This window comes from Mya arenaria, chromosome 9 (assembly GCF_026914265.1).
Source record: "Mya arenaria isolate MELC-2E11 chromosome 9, ASM2691426v1".
NCBI classification, from domain to species: Eukaryota; Metazoa; Mollusca; class Bivalvia; order Myida; family Myidae; genus Mya; species Mya arenaria.
In genome coordinates this window covers 63597154-63623611 of record NC_069130.1, presented here as the reverse complement: position 1 = coordinate 63623611, position 26458 = coordinate 63597154, and the positions used below count along the sequence as shown (strand labels likewise).

General features: G+C 37.5%; 2 protein-coding genes across 3 annotated transcripts in view; both read right to left on the bottom strand.

Annotated features, from left to right (window-relative positions):
• Positions 1-17014, bottom strand: part of LOC128202671 (uncharacterized) — a 73406-nt gene extending 56392 nt beyond the window's left edge. For both annotated transcript variants that reach the window (XM_052903712.1, XM_052903713.1), the window contains exon 1: positions 16414-17014. The gene's annotated coding sequence lies outside the window, so the exon portion shown is untranslated. The remainder of the gene's footprint in view (positions 1-16413) is intronic.
• LOC128246263 (zinc finger MYM-type protein 1-like) lies at positions 4938-8018 on the bottom strand. The gene is made up of 2 exons (XM_052964455.1): positions 7741-8018; positions 4938-6996 (listed from the first exon to the last, which is right to left on the bottom strand). The coding sequence occupies exons 1-2, from the start codon at positions 8016-8018 to the stop codon at positions 4938-4940; spliced, it is 2337 nt and encodes a 778-aa protein (XP_052820415.1).
• Positions 17015-26458: the final 9444 nt, after the last annotated feature.

Sequence of the window (26458 nt, the reverse complement as noted above, 5' to 3'; positions counted from 1 at the left end):
ATATATGCATGCTCTTGTTTATTTGCTGGTCTTTGAGGGTCGCAGCCGAGTGAACGATATGTTTATGCATGCAAACATCCACACACAATAATGTTTATAGTGGTTGACGTTATTGTTGTTACTGACCAAATCAATCTCCATCGTATTGACGATTCTAAATAAACGCTCATTTTCGGCTCCATCCATGTGTAAGAAAGAAACTGGTTAAAACAATATGAATGCTTGTACATTTGATTCAATGATTATCATTTACAAATTACTTGTTATAAATACAACAACTGTGTTCGTTTGCCGGATTTGTTTTTTAAACATTTCAGAGATGGATCTTTTACTTCACTCTATAAGTTCGTCTGCTGTTTTTTTCTAAGGAAAAAATCCAGGGGCTGTCTTATATACCATTTGAAAGCTACAGTGGTGTTGTTGTCGTGATGGGAATTTATAAATCCATTGAACATTGCCTAAAGATGGCATTTCTGTCACCAAGAACACAGTAAAACAATGACAACAACAAGGACAAGCCCAGTAGTAGAAAAAATAAATCATGTTTAAAGCTACAGCACAAGGCCCAAACGACTATGAACTAGAGAAACAAATGTATTAAACACTCACAAAATACAATCCCCTAAAACCGACCACACACGCGTCAAAAAAGCGCATTGTAACGATCGGTGAAACACGAGCAGCTAAAATAATTCTGATTAATCTTTATCAGCAGACGACAGTTTGCATTTGCATTCAGTACTCTGCTTGTTCAATAATGGGAATTATGACGGCTCCGCTATATTGCTTGTAAGGAAATTTAAGAGATGATTTGTGTCTTTGTTTTTGCAATCTAAGCGATCCTCTTGATACAATTACTCGCGTACTTCTTCCAGCGTTGTAATAATAACTTAGAAGAATATAGCAAGCGTAATCACTTTCAAAATTATTCGACGACGTCTGATCCGGTGTGTGAATAGCACGTGATAAATTACGTCATAAATGCTACGCCGGAAGGCAATATTTTGCTTCAAATGAAGATTTTAAGCAAAGATATTTTTTACCATTTATTCACCATTTTCAATAAAACAAAGCGCAGTATACGCCGCTTACATAGCCCCGAACACGGTCATTTACTAGAGTTTGATTGAGAGTTTAGTTTCTTAAAACACTTAAACAAACCAAACACAACTGAAACCATACGGGCAAGCCACACATATCACATTGTTTAAAGGCACTATTGAAACCATATGGGCAAGCCACACATATGACATTGTTTAAAGGCACTATTGAAACCATACGGGCAATCAACACATATCAGATTGTTTAAAGGCACTATTGAAACCATACGGGCAAGCCACACATATGACATTGTTTAAAGGCACTATTGAAACCATACGGGCAAGCCACACATATGACATTGTTTAAAGGCACTATTGAAACCATAGGGCAAGCCACACATATCATATTGTTTAAAGGCACTATTGAAACCATACGGGCAAGCCACACATATGACATTGTTTAAAGGCACTATTGAAACCATACGGGGCAAGCCACACATATGACATTGTTTAAAGGCACTATTGAAACCATAGGGGCAAGCCACACATATGACATTGTTTAAGAGCACTATTGAAACCATAGGGCAAGCCACACATATGACATTGTTTAAAGGCACTATTGAAACCATATGGGCAAGCCACACATATGACATTGTTTAAACGCACTATTGAAACCATATGGGAAAGCCACACATATCACATTGTTTAAAGGCACTATTAAAACCATACGGGCAAGCCACACATTTCACATAATTTAAATGCATTATTGAAAACATACGGGCAAGCCACACATATAACATTGTTTAAAGGCACTATTGAAACCATATGGGCAAGCCACAAACATTACGATGTTTAAAGGCACTGTTAAAACCATATGGGCATGCTACACATTTCACATTGTTTAAAGGCACTATTGAAACCATATGGGAAAGCCACACATATGACATTGTTTAAAGGCACAATTGAAACCATAGGGCAAGCCACACATATGACATTGTTTAAAGGCACTATTGAAACCATAGGGCAAGCCACACATATGAAATTGTTAAAATGCACTATTGAAACCATACGGGCAAGTCACGCATATGAAATTGTTTAAATGCACTATTGAAACCATACGGGCAAGCCACACATATCATATTGTTTAAAGGCACTATTGAAACCATAGGGCAAGCCACACATATGAAATTGTTTAAATGCACTATTGAAACCATACGGGCAAGTCACACATACGACATTGATTAAAGGCACTATTGAAACCATACGGGCAAGCCACACATATCATATTGTTTAAAGGCACTATTGAAACCATACGGGCAAGTCACGCATATGAAATTGTTTAAATGCACTATTGAAACCATACGGGGCAAGTCACACATACGACATTGTTTAAAGGCACTATTGAAACCATAGGGGCAAGCCACGCATATGAAATTGTTTAAATGCATTATTGAAACCATATGGGCAAGCCACACATATCATATTGTTTAAAGGCACTATTGAAACCATACGGCAAGTCACGCATATTACTTTGTTTAAAGGCACAATTGAAACCATAGGGACAAGCCACGCATATGACATTGTTTAAAGGCACGACTGAAACCATATGGCAAGCCACGCATATGACATTTTTTAAAGGCTCAGATGAAACCATAGGGGCAAGTCACGCATATTACATTGTTAAAAAGCACAAATGAAACCATAGGGCAAGTCACGCATATTACATTGTTTAAAGGCACAACTGAAAACATAGGGGCAAGTCACACATATGACATTGCTTAAAGGCACAACTGAAACCATAGAGGTAAGTCACACAGGTCACATTGTTTAAAGGCACTATTGAAACTATTGGGTAGTCACATATATAACATAGTTTAAAGGCACAACTGGAACCATAGGCAAGTCAAACATATTACATTGTTTAAAGGCACAACTGAAACCATAGGAGAAGTCACGCATATGACATAGTTTAAAGGCACAACTGAAACCATAGGGGAAGTCACGCATATGCCATTGTTTAAAGGCACTGTTGAAACCATAGGGGCAGGCCACATATATCACCTTGTTTAAAGGCACAACTGAAACCATAGGGAAGTCACGCATATGACATTGTTTCAAGACACAACTGAAACCATAGGGGAAGTCACGCATATGATATTGTTTAAAGGCACAACTGAAACCATAGGGGAGGGGAAGTCACGCATATTACATTGTTTCAAGGCACAACTGAAACCATAGGGGCAAGTCACGCATATGATATTGTTTAAAGGCACAACTGAAACCATAGGGGAAGTCACGCATATGACATTGTTGAAAGGCACAACTGAAACCATAGGGGAGGGGAAGTCACGCATATCATATTATTTAAAGGCACGACTGAAACCATAGGGGCAAGTCACACATGTCACATTGTTTAAAGGTACATCTGAAAACATAGAGGCAAGTCACGCATATTACATTGTTTAAAGGCACAACTGAAACCATAGAGGGAAGTCACACATATCACATTGTTTAAAGGCACAACTGAAAACAGAAGGGAATCACTCATATTAAATTGTTTAAAGGCACAACTGAAACCATAGGGGCAAGTCACGCATATTACATTGTTTAAAGGCACAACTGACGTAATAGGGGAAGTCACGCATATGACATTGTTCAAAGGCACAACTGAAACTATAGCGCCAACTCTCGCAAATTACATTGTTTAAAGGCACAACTGAAACCATAGGGGAAGTCACGCATATGACATTGTGCAAAGGCACAACTGAAACCATAGGGGAAGTCACGCATATGCCATTGTTTAAAGGCAATGTTGAAACCATAGGGGCAGGTCACATATATCACATTGTTTAAAGGCACAACTGAAACCATATGGAAGTCACGCATATGACATTGTTTAAAGGCACAACTGAAACCATAGAGGGAAGTCACACATATCACATTGTTTAAAGGCACAACTGAAAACAGAAGGGAATCACTCATATTAAATTGTTTAAAGGCACAACTGAAACCATAGGGGCAAGTCACGCATATTACATTGTTTAAAGGCACAACTGAAGTCATAGGGGAAGTCACGCATATGACATTGTTCAAAGGCACAACTGAAACTATAGCGCCAACTCTCGCAAATTACATTGTTTAAATGCACAACTGAAACCATAGGGGAAGTCACGCATATGACATTGTGCAAAGGCACAACTGAGATCATAGGGGTAAGTCACACATATGACTTTATCTATAGGCACAATTGAAACTATATGGGCAAGTCACGTAAGATTTACGCAGCTGCACTTCGAATAAACAGATAAAGTTAAGAGTATTGACATTATTATTACAGGAATATGCAAATAAACAAATAAATATATAAATCCATAGTAGAAATTCTTTTCTTGGCAAAACATTTTAGCCTATCTTAAAAGGAATAAGAATATATCAACATTACAGCCTAATGCTGTTGGATGTGCGTAATCCCTTAAAATGCTCTACAATGCAACGGCTAAGTCAATATGGAAATGTCAAGGATAGCGAGTAATAGCCAAAAAATATCTTGAATAATATACTCCCTAATATGCGTTGTTCAGCATGTTCAAAGATGCATCTGGAATATTTAATGTTTTCGTGGCATCCTGCATGAATCATGAATGCAATTTCTGTAAAGTAGATATTTTACATTGATTTACAGGCGCGTAGCTGGATCAAAATCAATGTGGACGCCCATTGAGGCGGCGAAGCCGCCGAAGTGCTAGGGGGGTCTGGGGGCATGCCCCCCCGGAATTTTTTGAAACTGTTGAATGTAAATGGTGACATCTGACGCATTTTGGAAACGTATTATTGCCTTAAAATACTGAAACAAATTTCTCTTTTCACATCTGATTTATTTATTTGTGAACACATTCATTAAACAAAGTCAAGCCTTCGGCTTTTGCTTCCAGCGAATTTAGACACTACCTGGTCAATGTCAATGTTAACATCCCGATATACGTGCATCAGGGCAAGTCCTGTCATGCGCTCTGTCCGCATCGTCGACCTCAGGTAGGTTTTCACCCTGCGCATAACGCTAAAGCTCCGTTCAGCAGTAGCAGATGATGCCGGCATGGTCAGAAGAATGGTGAGTACTGTATAAACTCCCTTGTAAAGATCCGGATTGGTTGATGCTACAGTTTCACCCAATGTGCTTGGTTTGTCATTTTCATCCATCAATTGCCATCTAGCCTTCCACCGCCTAACCTCGTTATGGAATGACTGGTTTCCCTGAGGTAGGTCCACCGAATACCCCGCAAAAATGAGATCCACCATTCCGTCTGTGCAAAGGTTCAACTTGGATGGAATCAAGTACTGTGCACGGAATCTTTCCTCGGCCACAATCAATCTGTCGCTAAGTTCTTGACACAAATGGTCCAAGAAAGGGAAGTAGAGAGCTCGCTGCCAATACTGTTGTGGATCATTGGCCGGTGGGTTTGCCCGGTTTCGTTGGCGTTGAGCAAGACGGGGCATTGAAGGTTCAATCTCAAATTCTGCTGCAATATCTTTAGCGCTCTGAAACAATGCTTCCCAGACATTAGGGTCTGCCCTTTCGTTTTGAAACTGGCGGATGAGGGTTTGACTTTCTCGCGTTGCCTCAAGCAAATCGCAGTCGACTGCCTGAAGAAGATAAGACAACGGAACTGTACTTTGCATAACGTGCTCAGCAACGACCAGTCCGATTATGAAGTCAAACTTCATGATCGACGCCAAGTGTTGGCCTGCCTTGTCATCGCCATCCTCCTGTAGCTGTTCAAGGGCATGAACAACAACGCTGTATGCTGACTTGAACGTTGAGAGGGCATCGGCTCGGCTAGTCCACCTAGTTTCACACAGAGTTCTCAGTTTGGTGCGTTTCTTTAGCTTTTCTTGTGCGTCTTGGTCAGCAGCAAGTTCATCAACAAAGAAGTTTAGTCTTTTGGCCGAATAATCAAATGCAAACCCTACCTCTTGCACAGTTGTCATCACTGACCTTATGCATGGGTCCTTGCTGCTATGCATAACTGCTAGGTTGAGGCAGTGGGCTCTACAGTGTACATACAGCGCAGACGGCACCCGTTGACGAATTCGTGCCTGTACGCCCCTGTGCTTTCCAGACATATTTGCGGCACCATCATAAGCCTGAGACCGCATCTTATCTACTTCGATTCCATGATTTTCAAGAGAGGTCAAGAGTAGTTCTGCAAGTACCTCGCCAGTAGTTCTACTTGCTTGAACAAATCCAAGAAAATCTTCACGGACTCTAAATTGCTGGGAACCGCTTCCACGTTGGACAAATCGCAGACACACGGACACCTGTTCTTTTGTTGACTTGTCGGTCGACTCATCGGCTATAAGAGCGAAACAGACTGCATCATTGCATGCCTGCACAATTTCGATCTGTATCTGCTCAGCACACAAACAGATCAGTTCATTCTGTATGTCGGGCGATGTGTATGTTGCCCTACGATTTTCTGGAACATTTAGATGCTGTGCTAGGATAGGGTCATCTGCTGCCTTTGAATGCAGTATGGCTAAAAAATTGCTTCGTTCTTCTGTATTACCTCTGATAGCGATATTTTGCTTACCACAAAGGACGATTACTTCTATAATTTTCCTGAGAATATGGCGGTTCTGCTCCACTAGGCGTCTGTGACTGTCCGATACAGAACTTGTGATGGGTTCCATCTTACCTGATTGTATATCAAGAAAATGTTCCGCCATAGCTGTAACATTGTGATGGTTTGACTCTGCTAATTCGTGCCTCTTGACGTACTTGGCTAGGTTGGACCAATCCTTCACTGGTGTACTGATGAAAGTTTTCTCCTTCGCATCTTTCCGTCCAAATACGAAACAGGGGGCGCAGAATAAGGCATCTGTAGAAATCGAGTATCTGAGCCAGGGGTGGTCTGTCAACCAGCTTGATGACAGCTTTCTCATTTTCCCATGGATGCTTCTACAAAAGAGAAAACAAAAGATGTATTAGTTGACCTGGTTCTGACTTCTATCAAGGAACAGTTTTCACCAAGAAGTGTCCGGTAAATTGTATTATAAATTTACCAAAGCTCTTTTTTGATGCAACTACCATAACCTATAAATGTTTAAAATATAATGCAACTAGGGTCTACACTATTTTGTTTACCTAACCCTGTACCTGCTATTCGCGACTATTCATGCTTACTCAAACAGCTTGAATCCAGACCAGACGCCGAGTATCTCATCTGGATCCAAGTTTTTTTTAATACTAGAAAAAGGGTATACCAAATTTGAAGAAAATCGGACGATATTTAAAATTGAAGTAGACGATATTTTTAGCAGACGACAATTTTCGTAGCCGCCCGGCTAAGGGTAAAAAGCATGACTAAACATATATGTTACATACTTAACTAATATCGACGACGTGATCGAGATTTAAAGGTCTGTCAGACTGGGGGCGTATTCATAAAGCTTCTTAGGAAAATCTCAAATTAGAGTGATAAATTCAAAGGCAGATTTCTCGGTTTTTACCCACAACACTTCAATGAAATTGTGTATGCTCAAATGTTAAACAACGTTTTACACAAGCATGCCATGTTGCAATGAAGTATAATTGAAAATAAACTGGAAATTTGCATTTTAAATTTTTACTTGAGTTGGGGATTTTTAAATCTGCGTGTCACTTAATTGTATTTTTTTGCATTCAAAAGACAACACAACCTACCTTGAGGGAAAGTTGAACATATGGCAGTCAGTCCATGTGTCTTTCAATATCGACCATTTCCACTTTGCTTCAAGTTCTCCACTTGCCGCAGTAGCTATATCAGGATATGAAGGACCACTGTGGGTAGACTTAACTGGCTGAGCCTGTCCAGGTTTGGTGCTGTCAGATTCTGTGGCAGATAGATCTAGGTCCATGCTGTTTGCATGCTCCGAAGGTGCCGTGCCGGTTGCTTCTGGGCACGCAGTCGCTGTCGCGGTTTCAAACATCCGCTTGAACATTTTGTCCAGTGTCATAGGTTTTGTTTTTTTCATTTTTTACAACAGCCCGAGGACGACCGCCATGAATTAATAAAATATTAAAAATATATTGACGTCACTTTCATATGTAGTGGATGACATACTAGTTGTGACGTCAAGGTTATGACCGCATAGTATGACACAGTTATCGACCGGGTCACCCAGAGTGGCGTGTAATTGACCTGATGTGCCGTTTTACTTTAAGTATTACACACTTTTTTCGTTTAAATTATTAAAAAAAAAAATACTTTTATTTATTCAATAAAAGTAAACTCGTGAAAATAATGTGCACGCCCGGGCGTCTTGGCGTAAAGGCAGCTACGCGCCTGATTTAGGTTCTGGGCTACCACACATTTCTTGATTGCTCTATACTAACACGGGTTTAGCACGATGCCACGCTGTACGCATGCGTTAAACCCCACTGGGTCTGGTCTATTCCATGTGTGCAAAAACTCTAGATAATGAACTATCATGACCTAAAAATCAGTTTTTTCATAATGCATACCATACCAAGAATACAACTTTTAAATCTTTTTTGTTTCGTTTTTGCATAGAAATGAAAGATATTTTTATAAAGCCTATTTCAAAATTGCTGATTAAATATTTATATCTGTTTAATTGAAAAAAAACCTATTGAAATAAAACGCCATTTTAATTATCAGAGAGTATCTCTAATCAGATATATACTATTTTCAAATGGAATATTGTTCCCAGTGTACACTTATAATACCAGCCTTTCCTGCGCTCCGGACAAGTGCTTCTTGTCATTTTGTTGTTTTTTAAGACAACTTCACAATTTCATATGACGAAGGATGTATTCAACGTGTGATCTGTTGTGTGCTGCTTTAAAATAAGTGTATGACTATGGGTTGTTAACTTGTGTATGAAGTATGCTGTAGTTAAACTAATGTCAACTGCCTTTGTGGAGACATATAGCCATCGTGCCATCTCACTATACTATGGGTTGTTAACTTGTGTATGAGGTATGCTGTAGTTAAACTAATGTCAGCTGCCTTTGTGGAGACATATAGCCATCGTGCCATCTCACTATACTATGGGTTGTTAACTTGTGTATGAAGTATGATGTAGTTAAACTAATGTCAACAGCCTTTGTGGAGACATATAGCCATTGTGCCAACTCACTAGACTATGGGTTGTTAACTTGTGTATGAAGTATGCTGTAGTTAAACTAATGTCAACTGCCTTTGTGGAGACATATAGCCATTGTGCCATCTCACTAGACTATGGGTTGTTAACTTGTGTATGAAGTATGCTGTAGTTAAACTAATGTCAACTGCCTTTGTGGAGACATGTAGCCATCGTGCCATCTCACTATACTATGGGTTGTTAACTTGTGTATGAAGTATGCTGTAGTTAAACTAATGTCAACTGCCTTTGTGGAGACATATAGCCATCGTGCCATCTCACTATACTATGGGTTGTTAACTTGTGTATGAAGTATGCTGTAGTTAAACTAATGTCAACTGCCTTTGTGGAGACATATAGCCATCGTGCCATCTCACTATACTATGGGTTGTTAACTTGTGTATGAAGTATGCTGTAGTTAAACTAATGTCAACTGCCTTTGTGGAGACATATAGCCATCGTGCCATCTCACTAGACTATGGGTTGTTAACTTGTGTATGAAGTATGCTGTAGTTAAACTAATGTCAACTGCCTTTGTGGTGACATATAGCCATCGTGTCATCTCACTATACTATGGGTTGTTAACTAGTGTATCAAGTATGCTGTAGTTAAACTAATGTCAACTGCCTTTGTGGAGACATATAGCCATCGTGTCATCTCACTAGACTATGGGTTGTTAACTTGTGTATGAAGTATGCTACAGTTAAACTTATGTCAACTACCTTTGTGGAGACATATAGCCATCGTGCCATCTCACTTGACTATGGGTTGTTAACTTGTGTATGAAGTATGATGTAGTTAAACTAATGTCAACTGCCTTTGTGGAGACATATAGCCATCGTGTCATCTCACTAGACTATGGGTTGTTAACTTGTGTATGAAGTATGCTACAGTTAAACTTATGTCAACTACCTATGTGGAGACATATAGCCATCGTGCCATCTCACTATACTATGGGTTGTTAACTTGTGTATGAAGTATGCTGTAGTTAAACTAATGTCAACAACCTTTGTGGAGACATATAGCCATCGTGCCATCTCACAATACTATGGGTTGTTAACTTGTGTATGAAGTGTGCTGTAGTTAAACTAATGTCAACTGCCTTTGTGGAGACATATAGCCATCGTGTCATCTCACTAGACTATGGGTTGTTAACTTGTGTATGAAGTATGCTACACTTGAACTTATGTCAACTACCTATGTGGAGACATATAGCCATCGTGCCATCTCACAATACTATGGGTTGTTAACTTGTGTATGAAGTATGCTGTAGTTAAACTAATGTCAACAACCTTTGTGGAGACATATAGCCATTGTGCCTTCTCACTAGACTATGGGTTGTTAACTTGTGTATGAAGTATGCTGTAGTTAAACTAATGTCAACTACCTTTGTGGTGACATATAGCCATCGTGCCATCTCACAATACTATGGGTTGTTAACTTGTGTATGAAGTATGCTGTAGTTAAACTAATGTCAACTACCTTTGTGGAGACATATAGCCATCGTGTCATCTCACTATACTATGGGTTGTTAACTTGTGTATGAAGTATGCTGTAGTTAAAATAATGTCAACTACCTTTGTGGTGACATATAGCCATCGTGTCATCTCACTATACTATGGGTTGTTAACTTGTGTATGAAGTATGCTGTAGTTAAACTAATGTCAACTACCTTTGTGGTGACATATAGCCATCGTGCCATCTCACAATACTATGGGTTGTTAACTTGTGTATGAAGTATGCTGTAGTTAAACTAATGTCAACTACCTTTGTGGAGACATATAGCCATCGTGTCATCTCACTATACTATGGGTTGTTAACTTGTGTATGAAGTATGCTGTAGTTAAACTAATGTCAACTACCTTTGTGGTGACATATAGCCATCGTGCCATCTCACTATACTATGGGTTGTTAACTTGTGTATGAAGTATGCTGTAGTTAAACTAATGTCAACTGCCTTTGTGGTGACATATAGCCATCGTGTCATCTCACTATACTATGGGTTGTTAACTTGTGTATGAAGTATGCTGTAGTTAAACTAATGTCAACTACCTTTGTGGAGACATATAGCCATCGTGCCATCTCACAATACTATGGGTTGTTAACTTGTGTATGAAGTATGCTGTAGTTAAACTAATGTCAACTGCCTTTGTGGAGATATATGGCTATCGTGCCATCTCACTAGACTATGGGTTGTTAACTTGTGTATTAAGTATGCTACAGTTAAACTTATGTCAACTGCCTTTGTGGAGACATATAGCCATCGTGCCATCTCACTATACTATGGGTTGTTAACTTGTGTATGAAGTATGCTGTAGTTAAACTAATGTCAACTGCCTTTGTGGAGACATATGGCCATCGTGCCATCTCACTATACTATGGGTTGTTAACTTGTGTATGAAGTATGCTACAGTTAAACTAATGTCAACTGCCTTTGTGGAGACATATAGCCATCGTGCCATCTCACTATACTATGGGTTGTTAACTTGTGTATGAAGTATGCTGTAGTTTAACTAATGTCAACTGCCTTTGTGGAGACATATAGCCATCGTGCCATCTCACTATACTATGGGTTGTTAACTTGTGTATGAAGTATGCTACAGTTAAACTAATGTCAACTGCCTTTGTGGAGATATATAGCCATCGTGCCATCTCACTATACTATGGGTTGTTAACTTGTGTATGAAGTATGCTACAGTTAAACTTATGTCAACTACCTATGTGGAGACATATAGCCATCGTGCCATCTCACTATACTATGGGTTGTTAACTTGTGTATGAAGTATGCTGTAGTTAAACTAATGTCAAAAACCTTTGTGGAGACATATAGCCATCGTGCCATCTCACAATACTATGGGTTGTTAACTTGTGTATGAAGTATGCTGTAGTTAAACTAATGTCAACTACCTTTGTGGAGACATATAGCCATCGTGTCATCTCACTATACTATGGGTTGTTAACTTGTGTATGAAGTATGCTGTAGTTAAACTAATGTCAACTACCTATGTGGAGACATATAGCCATCGTGCAATCTCACTATACTATGGGTTGTTAACTTGTGTATGAAGTATGCTGTAGTTAAACTAATGTCAACTGCCTTTGTGGAGACGTATAGCCATCGTGCCATCTCCAATACAATGGGTTGGTTGTTAACTTGTGTATGAAGTATGCTGTAGTTAAACTAATGTCAACTACCTTTGTGGTGACATATAGCCATCGTGCCATCTCACTAGACTATGGGTTGTTAACTTGTGTATGAAGTATGCTGTAGTTAAACTAATGTCAACTGCCTTTGTGGAGACATATAGCCATCGTGCCATCTCACAATACTATGGGTTGTTAACTTGTGTATGAAGTATGCTGTAGTTAAACTAATGTCAACTGCCTTTGTGGAGACATATGGCCATCGTGCCATCTCACTAGACTATGGGTTGTTAACTTGTGTATGAAGTATGCTACAGTTAAACTTATGTCAACTATCTTTGTGGAGACATATAGCCATCGTGCCATCTCACTATACTATGGGTTGTTAACTTGTGTATGAAGTATGCTGTAGTTAAACTAATGTCAACTGCCTTTGTGGAGACATATGGCCATCGTGCCATCTCACTATACTATGGGTTGTTAACTTGTGTATGAAGTATGCTACAGTTAAACTAATGTCAACTGCCTTTGTGGAGACATATAGCCATCGTGCCATCTCACTATACTATGGGTTGTTAACTTGTGTATGAAGTATGCTACAGTTAAACTAATGTCAACAGCCTTTGTGGAGACATATAGCCATCGTGCCATCTCACTATACTATGGGTTGTTAACTTGTGTATGAAGTATGCTACAGTTAAACTAATGTCAACTGCCTTTGTGGAGATATATAGCCATCGTGCCATCTCACTATACTATGGGTTGTTAACTTGTGTATGAAGTATGCTGTAGTTAAACTTATGTCAACTGCCTTTGTGGAGACATATGGCCATCGTGCCATCTCACTATACTATGGGTTGTTAACTTGTGTATGAAGTATGCTGTAGTTAAACTAATGTCAACTGCCTTTGTGGAGACATATAGCCATCGTGCCATCTCACTATACTATGGGTTGTTAACTTGTGTATGAAGTATGCTACAGTTAAACTAATGTCAACTGCCTTTGTGGAGACATATAGCCATCGTGCCATCTCACTATACTTTGGGTTGTTAACTTGTATATGAAGTATGCTGTAGTTAAACTAATGTCAACTGCCTTTGTGGAGACATATAGCCATCGTGCCATCTCACAATACTATGGGTTGTTAACTTGTGTATGAAGTATGCTGTAGTTAAACTAATGTCAACTGCCTTTGTGGAGACATATAGCCATCGTGCCATCTCACTATACTATGGGTTGTTAACTTGTGTATGAAGTATGCTGTAGTTAAACTTATGTCAACTGCCTTTGTGGAGACATATAGCCATCGTGCCATCTCACTAGACTATGGGTTGTTAGCTTGTGTATGAAGTATGCTGTAGTTAAACTAATGTCAACTGCCTTTGTGGAGACATATAGCCATCGTGCCATCTCACTAGACTATGGGTTGTTAACTTGTGTATGAAGTATGCTACAGTTAAACTAATGTCAACTGCCTTTGTGGATACATATAGACATCGTGCCATCTCACTATACTATGGGTTGTTAACTTGTGTATGAAGTATGCTGTAGTTAAACTAATGTCAACTGCCTTTGTGGAGACATATAGCCATCGTGCCATCTCACTATACTATGGGTTGTTAACTTGTGTATGAAGTATGCTGTAGTTAAACTTATGTCAACTGCCTTTGTGGAGACATATAGCCATCGTGCCATCTCACTATACTATGGGTTGTTAACTTGTGTATGAAGTATGCTACAGTTAAACTAATGTCAACTGCCTTTGTGGAGACATATAGCCATCGTGCCATCTCACTATACTATGGGTTGTTAACTTGTGTATGAAGTATGCTGTAGTTAAACTAATGTCAACTGCCTTTGTGGAGACATATAGCCATCGTGCCATCTCACTATACTATGGGTTGTTAACTTGTGTATGAAGTATGCTGTAGTTAAACTTATGTCATCTGCCTTTGTGGAGACATATTGCCATCGTGCCATCTCACTATACTATGGGTTGTTAACTTGTGTATGAAGTATGCTGTAGTTAAACTTATGTCAACTGTCTTTGTGGAGACATATGGCCATCGTGCCATCTCACTATACTATGGGTTGTTAACTTGTGTATGAAGTATGCTGTAGTTAAACTTATGTCAACTGCCTTTGTGGAGACATATTGCCATCGTGCCATCTCACTATACTATGGGTTGTTAACTTGTGTATGAAGTATGCTGTAGTTAAACTAATGTCAACTGTCTTTGTGGAGACATATGGCCATCGTGCCATCTCACTAGACTATGGGTTGTTAACTTGTGTATGAAGTACGCTGTAGTTAAACTAATGTCAACTGCCTTTGTGGAGACATATGGCCATCGTGCCATCTCACTAGACTATGGGTTGTTAACTTGTGTATGAAGTATGCTGTAGTTAAACTAATGTCAACTGCCTTTGTGGAGTCATATGGCCATCGTGCCATCTCACTATACTATGTGTTGTTAACTTGTGTATGAAGTATGCTGTAGTTAAACTAATGTCAACTGCCTTTGTGGAGACATATGGCTATTGTGTCATCTCACAAGTCTATTGGGTGTTAAATTGTGTATGTAGTATGCTGCTTTTGTACCATATAGCGGTAATATAGGAGAGGGACGTATGTATTTGACCCGCTCCAACATTTGCATGTTACTGGGCTTAACAGGGTAGATTGCACTGGGTTATCGGTCCATAGAGTGGTAACATAGGAGGAGAGAGACGTTTGTATTTGACCTGCTCCAACAGTTTCATGCTACCGGGCTTATCAGTAGATTTCACTGGACTATTTAACCATTTAGCGTAATTAAGGAAGCGTTGGTATATGACCTGCTCCACCAGTCTTTTAATGGTTAATCTATTGTGTTTTTTGGTGTTTTTTTGCAACCAGAATGCTTCGTTGAGTACAAGTATGTGGAATACAATTGCTGACGATAGACATTTCGATTTTATTTTCGTCTGCTTATTATAGTGACATTATAAGAATGCATTAAACATTTATATCGATGACTGCCATTAATAAATAATGCATAGGTTGAATGATATTTTACGCCTATTAACGTATTTTTCAAGGACGTGTGTTTCCCAATGTTGAAAGCACAATCCTGCTATGTTCGCGTTTATGTCGTAAATATTTGTTATTCATGACTCGTCTGCGCAAAATATTTCCCTGATTGCCGGTTTTCAGTTGAGGTTGCTGCTTAGGTGCTATAACAGACAGCCCCGTACAACGTTAACCTAATATTTTAACAGTAATCGACTTGATCAGCGCTGAAGCTACTACACTTGCCCGCAGCTTTACAAGACTTTTGAAACATAATCTCGAAGGAAATATACAGTTTTATGGAAATACAACAATTTTCTGCTCCGTGCGCATTTTGACGTGATTCATTTCCACCACTAAAGCTTGAATCTCAGTTTGTTGTTTCAGATTTGATTACAAGTTAATAGCATTCTACTTGATTCTCGTACACAAAAGCCATGATGCTGGATTTATCATTGTCAACCCTCTGACGAAGGAGAATGTACTAATACGAATAAGCGTATACATAGCCAACACGTTGTAGCATTATACCCATGTATACATGGTTCGTTTACAAAACATGTATATGCAATCCCTTTTTGTTACTTTTTACATCTAAGCATTGTTATTTTCAAACATTCGATAACTATAACATAAACATTAAAATTGAGACTACAAACTTCGATCTTCTTAAATTCCTTGTTATTTAATATATACAATTCTAGAAATGTTGTACCTAGGTCTTCGATTTTATCATTAATATATATCAATTTATAGTGCGTGATGTTTAAATGACGCCAACAAACAAAATAGAGCGTATTTAAAATGTTGTATTTTATGTTATACCGTGTCCTTTGAAGTGATTTACCCGGGTAATGTATGCAATGAAATGTTATTAGTACTTTACTTGAATCCTTGAAAGAATACATTAGCAATAAAATACGATCTACTTTTTTAAGACACCTTGTGTTTAGCGTCTAATTTAAAAAAGAAAAGGTTGTGTTTCAATAAAGAATGCGAATAATATTAACAAATCACACACAATATATACATACCATTTAAAAATCCTACACAACTATTCAGGAAATTGCACAGTCACTAAAGCACTGTCGTGTGTGCAGACGACAACAATTTTAAATCCTCTTGGTTGTATTATGATCTGCGACAGGAACAGAATGTCGCTAGCAGAATGTTTTCATTATGAAAATATCCAATACTTTAAGAGAAAATATGAAAATTGGAGTTGCCGTCTGTGATGAGGCGCTCACCTGGCTGCATGCTAGTGCCACGAAGGTGCATTTAGTAAAATGATAAGTAAATCGATCGATAATGAAAGTTCCAACGGCACACAATAGTATTGGAATTGATGACAAATCGATGACTAGACTCGTGAACTATTTGCAAGTAGCAAAATAATTGAAGTTTATCAATCGATATTAAAAACCCTCAGGCACGCGATAGAGTTGAAAATGCTGGCAAGAATCGAAAACGTATCTGCATTTAGTTAAGTAAAATTATAAGTTGATCGATCAATATGCACCATATATTCTTAAACACTTGAAATTTGTAGAAGCTTTTACAGAACGCTAAATGTAAGTTTATCGATTGATTCTTAAATCTACTAATGAAAATAAAATGCGCGAGATGCTTGGCTATCTCCTGTCTGACAGAAATCTCTCCAAATAAAGGCAGTTTGTCATTCAGCTGTTGCAATTTGCACGCGAACTTAAATGTGCTAATTGATTGAGAGTATGTTGGAATTCATTAGCATACGTGACTGTTATTCCCGCTAATGTGGCCCTATTAGTCCAAAAAAAGACATAATTCGCAAAAAGCCAGGATTCGTCAGATAACACACAGCTATTTGTTCCACATACAGTACTAAGTGTTTGATGTGGCGGGTGACTGTAGGCATTTTATGAAAATAATATAAAATGATAATATTTGATATTGCCCAAATTATTCATCAAACGAAATAACTTAGCCAGTTATAAAACTGTACAATCCCATGTCATTAACATATAAACATGTGTTCAGGAATTGTCCGAAATGCGAAAAATTAGGTACATAATTAAGAAAAACATACTTTATTGTCGAAACACAAATTGGTGGGACACTCAATTATGTTGTATTGGAATATCATACCTCGAACGACAATTAATCTCCATTATCTATGAACTCATATAAAAAAAAATCTGATTTTTAAAAAAGAAAAAAGATGCTATGTAAAAAGTTAATAAGTTACCATGTATAATGATAAAAACGAAAGATAATAAACATAAATATTGTGCCGGCAGCACCAATTGAAGCATGGCCCTTTTGCTTACCTGGGCTTTACTAGGGATATACTATTATGTACCACTATTGAAATATGTACTTCTTGTAAACTGTTACAAAAAACAACAGCTAAAAGGCATTTTTAATATTACTGCTTGCACCCAAAAACAGGTCACAAATGGTCTGATTTGACTCAATTCAATCATATTGGAAAAGAAACGAAATACCAGAAGCATCACAATTTTACGCTAATCCAATCGAATTGCACTTAAATGGTATAACAATTATACTGTGTTTATTTTACGACTTAAACAACAGTGCAACAATGTTGTCGTCGTTAGTGCCTGGGCGTCGTTCTTATTGGTTACAGCTACACATTTTCCCACTCTGAAGACGGTTAGTCTTTTAAAAATATGGAGAGGTTGGAGTTGAGCGTTATCTCCCTTGGGTTGAAAGTCAGGTGTTTTACTAACATACCACGGATTAGTCACGTACATATACTGTATTGAAATAAACAGTAACTATTTATGATGGCATGCACAACACCCAGAGGTCATTGCAAAGTAATGCACAATATCACTTTCTAGTAACCAAAGGTCGAATCCAAACAACTATTTTCACTAACAAAAGGTAAATTCTAAACAGCCCCCTTATAGTAAAGGTGAATTCCAAACAGCCCCTTATAGTAAAGGTGAATTCCAAACAGCCCCCTTAAAGTTAAGGTCATTTAAAAAAAAATGCTTTCTAATTACCAAAAGTCAATTCCCAACAGCCCCTTTATAGTAAAGGTCAATTCCAAACAGCCCCTTATAGTAAAGGTCAATTTCAAACAACGATTTCTAGTTACCTAAGGTCAATTCCAATCAACGCTTTCAAGTTATCTAAGGTCTTACCCAAACCACGCTTTCTAGTAACCAAAGGTTAATGCTTATCAACGTGCTTTTGTTACCACTGGTCAACATCATACAGCAGCGAAGTAGAAGACGTCTGTTTGTTAACATAATCATCTGAAGTATACCCAGGATATTATAAATCGGGCCGAGAAATTCGGCTACAGGGACACTTTATGACATGACTGATACAAATTATTCATGAAAGGTTGATTAGACAGTAGTGTAAAGTGTGTCCCTATCTGGGTTTCAAATCTCGAAGCAAATCAGGATGATTACTTCTTGCCGGAGATGTTGTTTTGTTAAGATAGGTCACACTCTTCTTTAATCAGTCTAATTAGGAATTAGAGGCATAGTTAAGGTGATGTTAAACTGATAGTTTACCTATATATTGCAATATCGATGAAAATAAACTACTTTTTAATAAAATCATTTTAAAAGTCTAGTTAATAAATTTGTAAGCATATGGCTATATAATCCGAACAAATATTTTCAAACCAAACACAATAAATTGAGAAGGAAAAAAGCAGAAGGAAATAACGAGAAACATTCTTTTCAATCTCAATTCTATCTAAGCAAAGGCACCATTACAGATATAAAATCCCCTTTTCCTTGATTGCATTACGCGAGATATCAAGCATAGATACTAGATATTCTATGCACAATTTCTAGATTGGATTCTGTACAACCACCTTTTTTCTGTCAGAGAAAAACACAACAAAGGAAGTTCAGATATATTTATGGAACGCCGGCACTGCCTTTCGTAGTCCAAAAACATTATATAATGATATTTGCAAATAATATAATAAAGTATGGACATAATAAAATGATATTTGCAAATAATATAATAAAGTATGGACATAATGTAATGATATTTGCACATAATATAATAAAGTATGGACATAATGTAATGATATTTGCAAATAATATAATAAAGTATGGACATAATAAAATGATATTTGCACATCATATAATAAAGTATGGACATAATAAAATGATATTTGCACATCATATAATAAAGTATGGACATAGTATAATAAAGTATGCACATAACGTAATAAAATGTCTACATGATATAAAGATGTATCCGCATAATATAATAAAAACTGTCATAATATAAGTCCAAAACCACAACATATAAAGATAAACTGACATAACATAACTATGTTTGTACACCATGTAAGCATTTGGTACATAATGTAATAAGAAACAAACACAATAATAAAGATTTTGGACTACGAAAGACAGTGCCGGCGTTCCATATATATTGCTTCAAATATCTCAGCCTCAAATATCTTTAGGAAAATTGCAGAGTTAAACAAATCTAAGAACCATTTTATTCCTTGAAATAGCTGTACATATTTAGACAAACTTGTAAAGTCTGAAGGATATGCTGAAATGAGATTAGGATTTTTCGGAATAGACACTTACTATTTGAACAACATCATAAAACAGGTTTTATTACTTAAGGTTTATTGTGTAGAACATACGGACTGTTCATAGGGTATAATTGTATAAGATAAAACCCCAAACAGTTGCAAACAGCCATCAATCACTAGTACGTGTCGCTATATATAATATACCATGTTTTATTGGTAGTGTGACTTCGACTGTAGTCCGACTTTCCTTTACCTCTTTGTTATCAATTTGCAAGACCTCTCCGTATCACTTGCGTACCGGATGCTCCTTTATTTTCTATTACAAATATTGCTTAACTATTAACATTAATTTAAAACAATTATGCGATTATGGCACATGTTAAAACTTAAGTGTCTTTGTACCACGTACCGCTCTTTAGTCCCCTATACATTTAAATGCGCCTAAATACCGCGCACCAAAGGGTGGGATTTGGCCAATGGGCTGGAATAGGGATAGGATTCAGCATCCGAATAACGGCATTTGAAAGTGGAATAATGCAACTTCCTTGTGAGGTATATCCATTAGATCTGTGCTACCGTATACAGGAAATATCTACATTTCCGTTTAGTCTAGGAGTTGAGGACAACCCGGATAATTGCAAGTTTTTGTATCATATTGTATTATCTTAGACGAAGTTCGTAGCGGAAGCGTCTAAGCAATTTCCATCCAGTCTTCTTCTCTTCGTAACAATGCGCTTTTCACGAATTAGCTTATGTTTATAGATAAATGTGTGTTTATGTTGATGTTTGCAGGGTATGTAATTTATGGAATATTTCTAGCGTTTGTGTGATGTTATTCATTCAAAATGTGTGCTACACTATATTTGGTGACACATTCAAACCAATAAAAATGCAACATGTAGCCTTACAAACGGAAACGTTTTCTCCCGTACCTATTTCTACCCGTATACTTATAATGTGATGGCGAAAGAGAAACCAAAACTTCTCACATTTGTATAACTATTTTTACATATAGTATTGTGTTGAAACACTAACGCTGAGATGTTTTGCGATTTTGCAGGGCCTATCTAATATAATGGAAACTAGAGAAATATAATAGAATCCAGATATGTTACCATGTTCCTATTTCACGGCATTATAACCCCTCAACGTTAAAATACAAGACCAACACAAATAAAAAATAACAGTTTGTTAGAAATTATTGTTGAGGTTTCCATCTTGGTGCAAGCGAAAAATTGATTTAATTAGGGGTCTAATCACTTTACGAGCGAGATTTAATTTTTAAATCGATCAATGTTATGTTCCATGAACATTCAATGAATTGCGAATAAATTTGATTTCATATTTACTTACACACAACGTAAATAGAGAATACAAGGTTAGTGCCGTGGATGGAGGAGGCTTATCTGGCAAGGCGGAAGAATTTATCAGATGAGCCGAAGGTGAACCCGATAAATTCTAGATAAACTTTTTCCATCCACGGCACAAACATAGTATTCTATTTATCTGTTACTTTGTTTGTTACACGATAAATTACCTTAAAATTATCAAATACCCTTTAAAAAAGGGGGACAACTGTTTTTCCCATGTTGACATCGACACGCAAGGTACCCGTATTTAAATGTGCCCTAAATATAGTTCTCAAAACTGTTTAATTCATTCAATACGTTTATAGTCAAAGTACTTCCATTTTAACACGTCCATATAAATTCAAAACAAGTGCCCAACTGACTGTAAATAAACATCACGTGGTCTACTGTCCTAATATAGACTAAAATTTACAAGGCACCTTGTTACTGGACCGATTTGTATGCGAGTGACAGGATAAACCAGGGTTTCCTTTCGTGACCGCAATAGTTACCAATTATAACAGTTCAAGCACATGGATATTTTCAATCACTAAATATTGAGTATAGTGCCATTGAATGTTCATTCACATATTTGTTACATACCTACTATTGATACAAAGGTTGATAAATGACCTTTCTTTTGATTGCTTGTATTAAGGAGACAAGAATATCGTGCCACATTGCTCGGATTCAGCTGATTCATTACGCACATCCATCGCTCGGTGATGAAACTGCCAAATATAATTCTCTCTTTTCCTCATATCGCCTGGTTGAGAGAGGTAATATGCTCTGACGCTTTTTATTTTGTTCATGCACATCAGGGACAATGCATCAAGATACGAGATGAAAAGCAGTAATTATTATGTAAACATTGGCTTTGAAAGAACGCTCTTGGTCTCTTGTTGAGAATGTACTTATTCGCATAGGAACAGAAAGTAATGATAAACAAAAACTAGTTTTAAGCAAGATCCTTATAAGTATATTCCAAGGCGACTCGTGTACGATCGGTTCATCTCAAACCGAGCAAATGGTGTTTTGCGGAAGCGAGGTTAATCGAGTTTACTCAGAACTCCCTGCGCGAGGGTTTGGATGAACCTACCTAACACGAGCGGCCATGGTAGCTGCTTTTTCTTACCACAGTAAAACAAAATATAATAAAAAAAATAATATGTGTTCGTTTTTTTTATCTTTGCATGTGTGCACTATAAGAATTTCAACATGGCCAAATATTTGGATTTACTTATCTGGAGAAATCAATCTTCTAAATTGCAACATACAAATGATATGTCCTCAGGGATATATCACCCTTTTGGCGACAAAACATTACTATCATACAGTTTTTTCCAGAGGTCTCTCTTTCCCTTTCAGAAACAATCCTTCATCCAAGACAAAAAATGAACACTTAGAGTGGTGAAATAGTTTTTTTTATGAAGTGTCACTGTAGCCCTTTCTTCTAAAAGGTGGCCTCTTTTCCTGAGACTATTGTAAAAAAGAGCGAATCACACGAACTGTTTTTACTTGATGATGTTCTCAGCTTATGAAATATGCAGGAACAGTCAAACTGCGTGCCTACAACACTTTTAAGAATGTGCATCTTTGCGAGTAAGTCTTGTTATAAGATGTATGTTTTGTCTCTTGGAATCAACTCATCTGTCTATTTTTTAACGGTTTGTCAGACGGGGATGTCTTTCATACATACATGCTAAGAATACCAGCAACCTGGCTACATTATGGTGTTTGTATGGTGATTCCAAACATCTAATTTTTGTTTTAAGCTTAGGAAAGTTTTGAATAACGTGCCATCATGTATATGTATATGGCGTTGCCGTAAATTGCTACCAAATATTTATCAATGACGATGTTCTGATAGTTTTGTAAAAATTGTTGTACCGAAGCTTTTGATTTCTTGGTTGGTGTTTTTTGGCCTTGATCCTTGTGCCTTGAAACTGGATACTGGTTACATTTTAGGATACTGGGGTAAATGAGATGCTTAAAGTCAGGGGCGATGAATAAAGCTAGTTAAAATCATGAGTAAATAGAGAGGAGTGAAGCAATCAATGACTGCACTATCGATTTCGCCATAAGGCAGTTAATTTCGGAGCGTGTTTAGTACACTGCACGTTAAACACGGCATACCGAGACACTAATTAAATGTTACGACACGCTATTACAGACAGGAAAATAAATCAACTAGACCAACCAGAACAACGTTCAATTACGGAAAGGATCACAGATCTACTAGGCTAGGCCAGGACGACGTGAAATCACAGACAGGAACATATATTCACTCGGCTGGACCAACCAAAACGACGTGCGATTACGGACAGACACATGTATCCACTCGCCTAGAACAGAACGACGCGCCAATATAGACAGGAGCATAGATCAACTCGACTATACAACAGAATGACGAGTCAATACAGACAGAAAGTTAGACCCACTCGACTAGGATAGAAAGACGTGTCAATACAGACAGAAACTAGACCAGAACGACGCACCATAACAGACAGGAACATAGATCCATACAAATAGACCAGAACGACGCACCATAACAGACAGGAGCATAGATCCAATCTACTAGACCAGAAGGACCACTATAACGGACAGGAACATAGATCCAATCTACTAGACCAGAAGGACGCACCATAACAGACAGGAACAAAGACCTACTCTACTAGACCAGAAGGACGCACAAAACAGATAGGAACATAGATTAATTCAACAAGACCAGAACGACGGGCCATTACAGACAGGAACAACTTGCTTAGATCAGCACGATGTGTCAATACAGACAGGATCATAGATCCACTCGACTAGGCCAGAACAACATGCCATTACACGCAGGAACATATATCCACTCGACTAGGCCAGAACAACATGCCATTTCAGACAAGAACATAGACACATTCGACTAGGCCAGAACGACATGTCATTACAACCAGGAACATAGATCAACTTGCTTAGATCAGCACGATGTGTCAATTCAGACAGGATCATAGATAGTCGCCATTACCGACAAGAGCATAGATCCACTCGACTAGAATAGAACGATTTGGCATTACCAATTAGCGCCAGAAATCGGTCCATAATATGAGAGCTTCGAATTTTGTAACCAATTTTGTGCATAACAGGCATAACAGACAGGAAATAGATCCACTGAACTAAAACTGAACGCCAATATGAATGTGCGTACATAACGTATCATTTTGTATAGGTTAGAGTCAATTAATTCACCTCAAAACTCAAAACTTGTATCAGCTTTAGAATAAAGCTGTGTGTCTAACAAAAAGACCTGTCAATCACCGCAAGATATTGTGAAGTCATTTAAATCAACTTTGACACTGAAATTGCGCCTTTCAATACGCAACCAGTAAGCATGGATATACAAATAAAAAACTACACATTTGAAAAATCTAGCGCTGGCTGACAATGTAGGTCAAAGATAAAATGTTCATAAAATTGCAAACACTTGTTCAGAACATTTTGCAGTATTATACAACGTTATTTTAATTTGTTTCCGATTTATTTGTACATGTTTACGAGTAAACGGCAGGGTCGGTAAACTTTTAAGCTATTGGCAACAACGTTGCAGCCACACTGGGGCCTCTAGTTGAATTGGTGAAGGTCATTTCAAGATAATATAATTTAATTATTAAGATATTAGTTCAATGGGGGATGCATTGGATAACAAGCCTTGCACGAGTTTATCAATATAATTTTCAGCTTTTGCAAAACACATTATGTTGAATTCAATAACATTATGGACTTCTATCCAGATTAATAAGTAAAGTAATCTTTGTAAGGCATGCTAACTCTTTATAATAAGATTTACTTCTGTACCTGAAAAATACGTTTAATTAAGAAATACAAAGTTGCGTGGGACTTGTGATTTAAATCAAATGCCGAGCACTGAAGGGTATTATTTAATGTCCTTCCCAATAAGAATATCATGCAAGAAGAATTCTTGCTTTCTCATTATTGGCCACCATTGGTAGACTAGAATAAATTTGAACTTCTTACACAATCGAGAAAACGAGCGAATATTATCCCCGAAAGACCAGAGATCCCATAAAACGATGAACAGTTATTTCTCAAGCAGCGTGGCTACAGATATTGATCTGAGGCAAACTACATTAGTTAACGAAATAGAATAGTACAGATAGAAGTAAACATAACAGTTCGAACCTTAATGTTCGTTGCTTCACCTTGTCCTTGTTACTGAAACGGATTGGCATTATTTCATGACTAGACGCAGTTTCTTTGAATGCACATCGTACACCAACATACAGCATCTTGTTACAACATAGATTTGGACATTCGTGTTTCTCCGTTGCCATACTAACGCTTATTGCGAAAATGTCGCATTTCAGTCACATCTGAAAATGTATATGAACGATATGTATCTTGATTTAAGTTCTGATACTTTCCATCTTTACATTTCAGTATGCTTTACTCATTAAGAACTGTCATTAGGTTTTTAAAGTCATGCCATTCAATATGAAGTATTCAAGATGATGACCGATAAACACAACTTCTGGACCCGTGAACAATAAAACGCCATAAACATAATGTCCTTTACTTTTGGTTAAATCTGTCTGCTAACAAGTACTTGTTAAATATTGAATAATACATATTCTTTAAAAATTCTATTTTCATATGTAGTAATATGTGTTCATACCTGTAACATTGAGTGAACGTCAAAAGAAACAAATAGTTGGAAAGAGATGGAAAATAATCAAGCTAGGTAGGATTTTTTCCTAGATCCTTTTTCCTCATATGTAGTAGCTCTTTCATGAGCTCATTCACAAATAATATCCATTTGATAATTAGGAGAAACCATCAAACTAATACTAAATGTCCCGTTATATATATAATCTATAGATTTGGATAGGTTCTAGAAATGGATGCCGTCTGTTTATTGGGATAGATTTTAGACATACTAAAAGACATGTCTATAGGTTCAAGACATTGGATGTCGTTTGTTTATTTGGATAGGTTCTAGACAATGAATGTCGTCTGTTTATTTGGATAGGTTCTAGACATTGGATGTCGTCTGTTTATTTGGATAGGTTCTAGACATTGGATGTCGCCTGTTAATTTGGATGGAATTAAGGCATTGTATGTAGTCTGTTTATTCGGAAAAGCTCTAGACATTGGATGTCGTTTGTTTATTTGGATGGTATGTAAACATTGAATGTCGTCTGT

Coding starts and splice junctions, on each gene's coding strand:
- LOC128246263 (XM_052964455.1), bottom strand. CDS start 8,018: ATGTTCAAGCGGATGTTTGAAACCGCGACAGCGACTGCGTGCCCAGAA. Junction 6,997..7,740: donor ATGTTCAACTTTCCCTCAAG/GTAGGTTGTGTT, acceptor TCTCTTTTGTAG/AAGCATCCATGGGAAAATGA.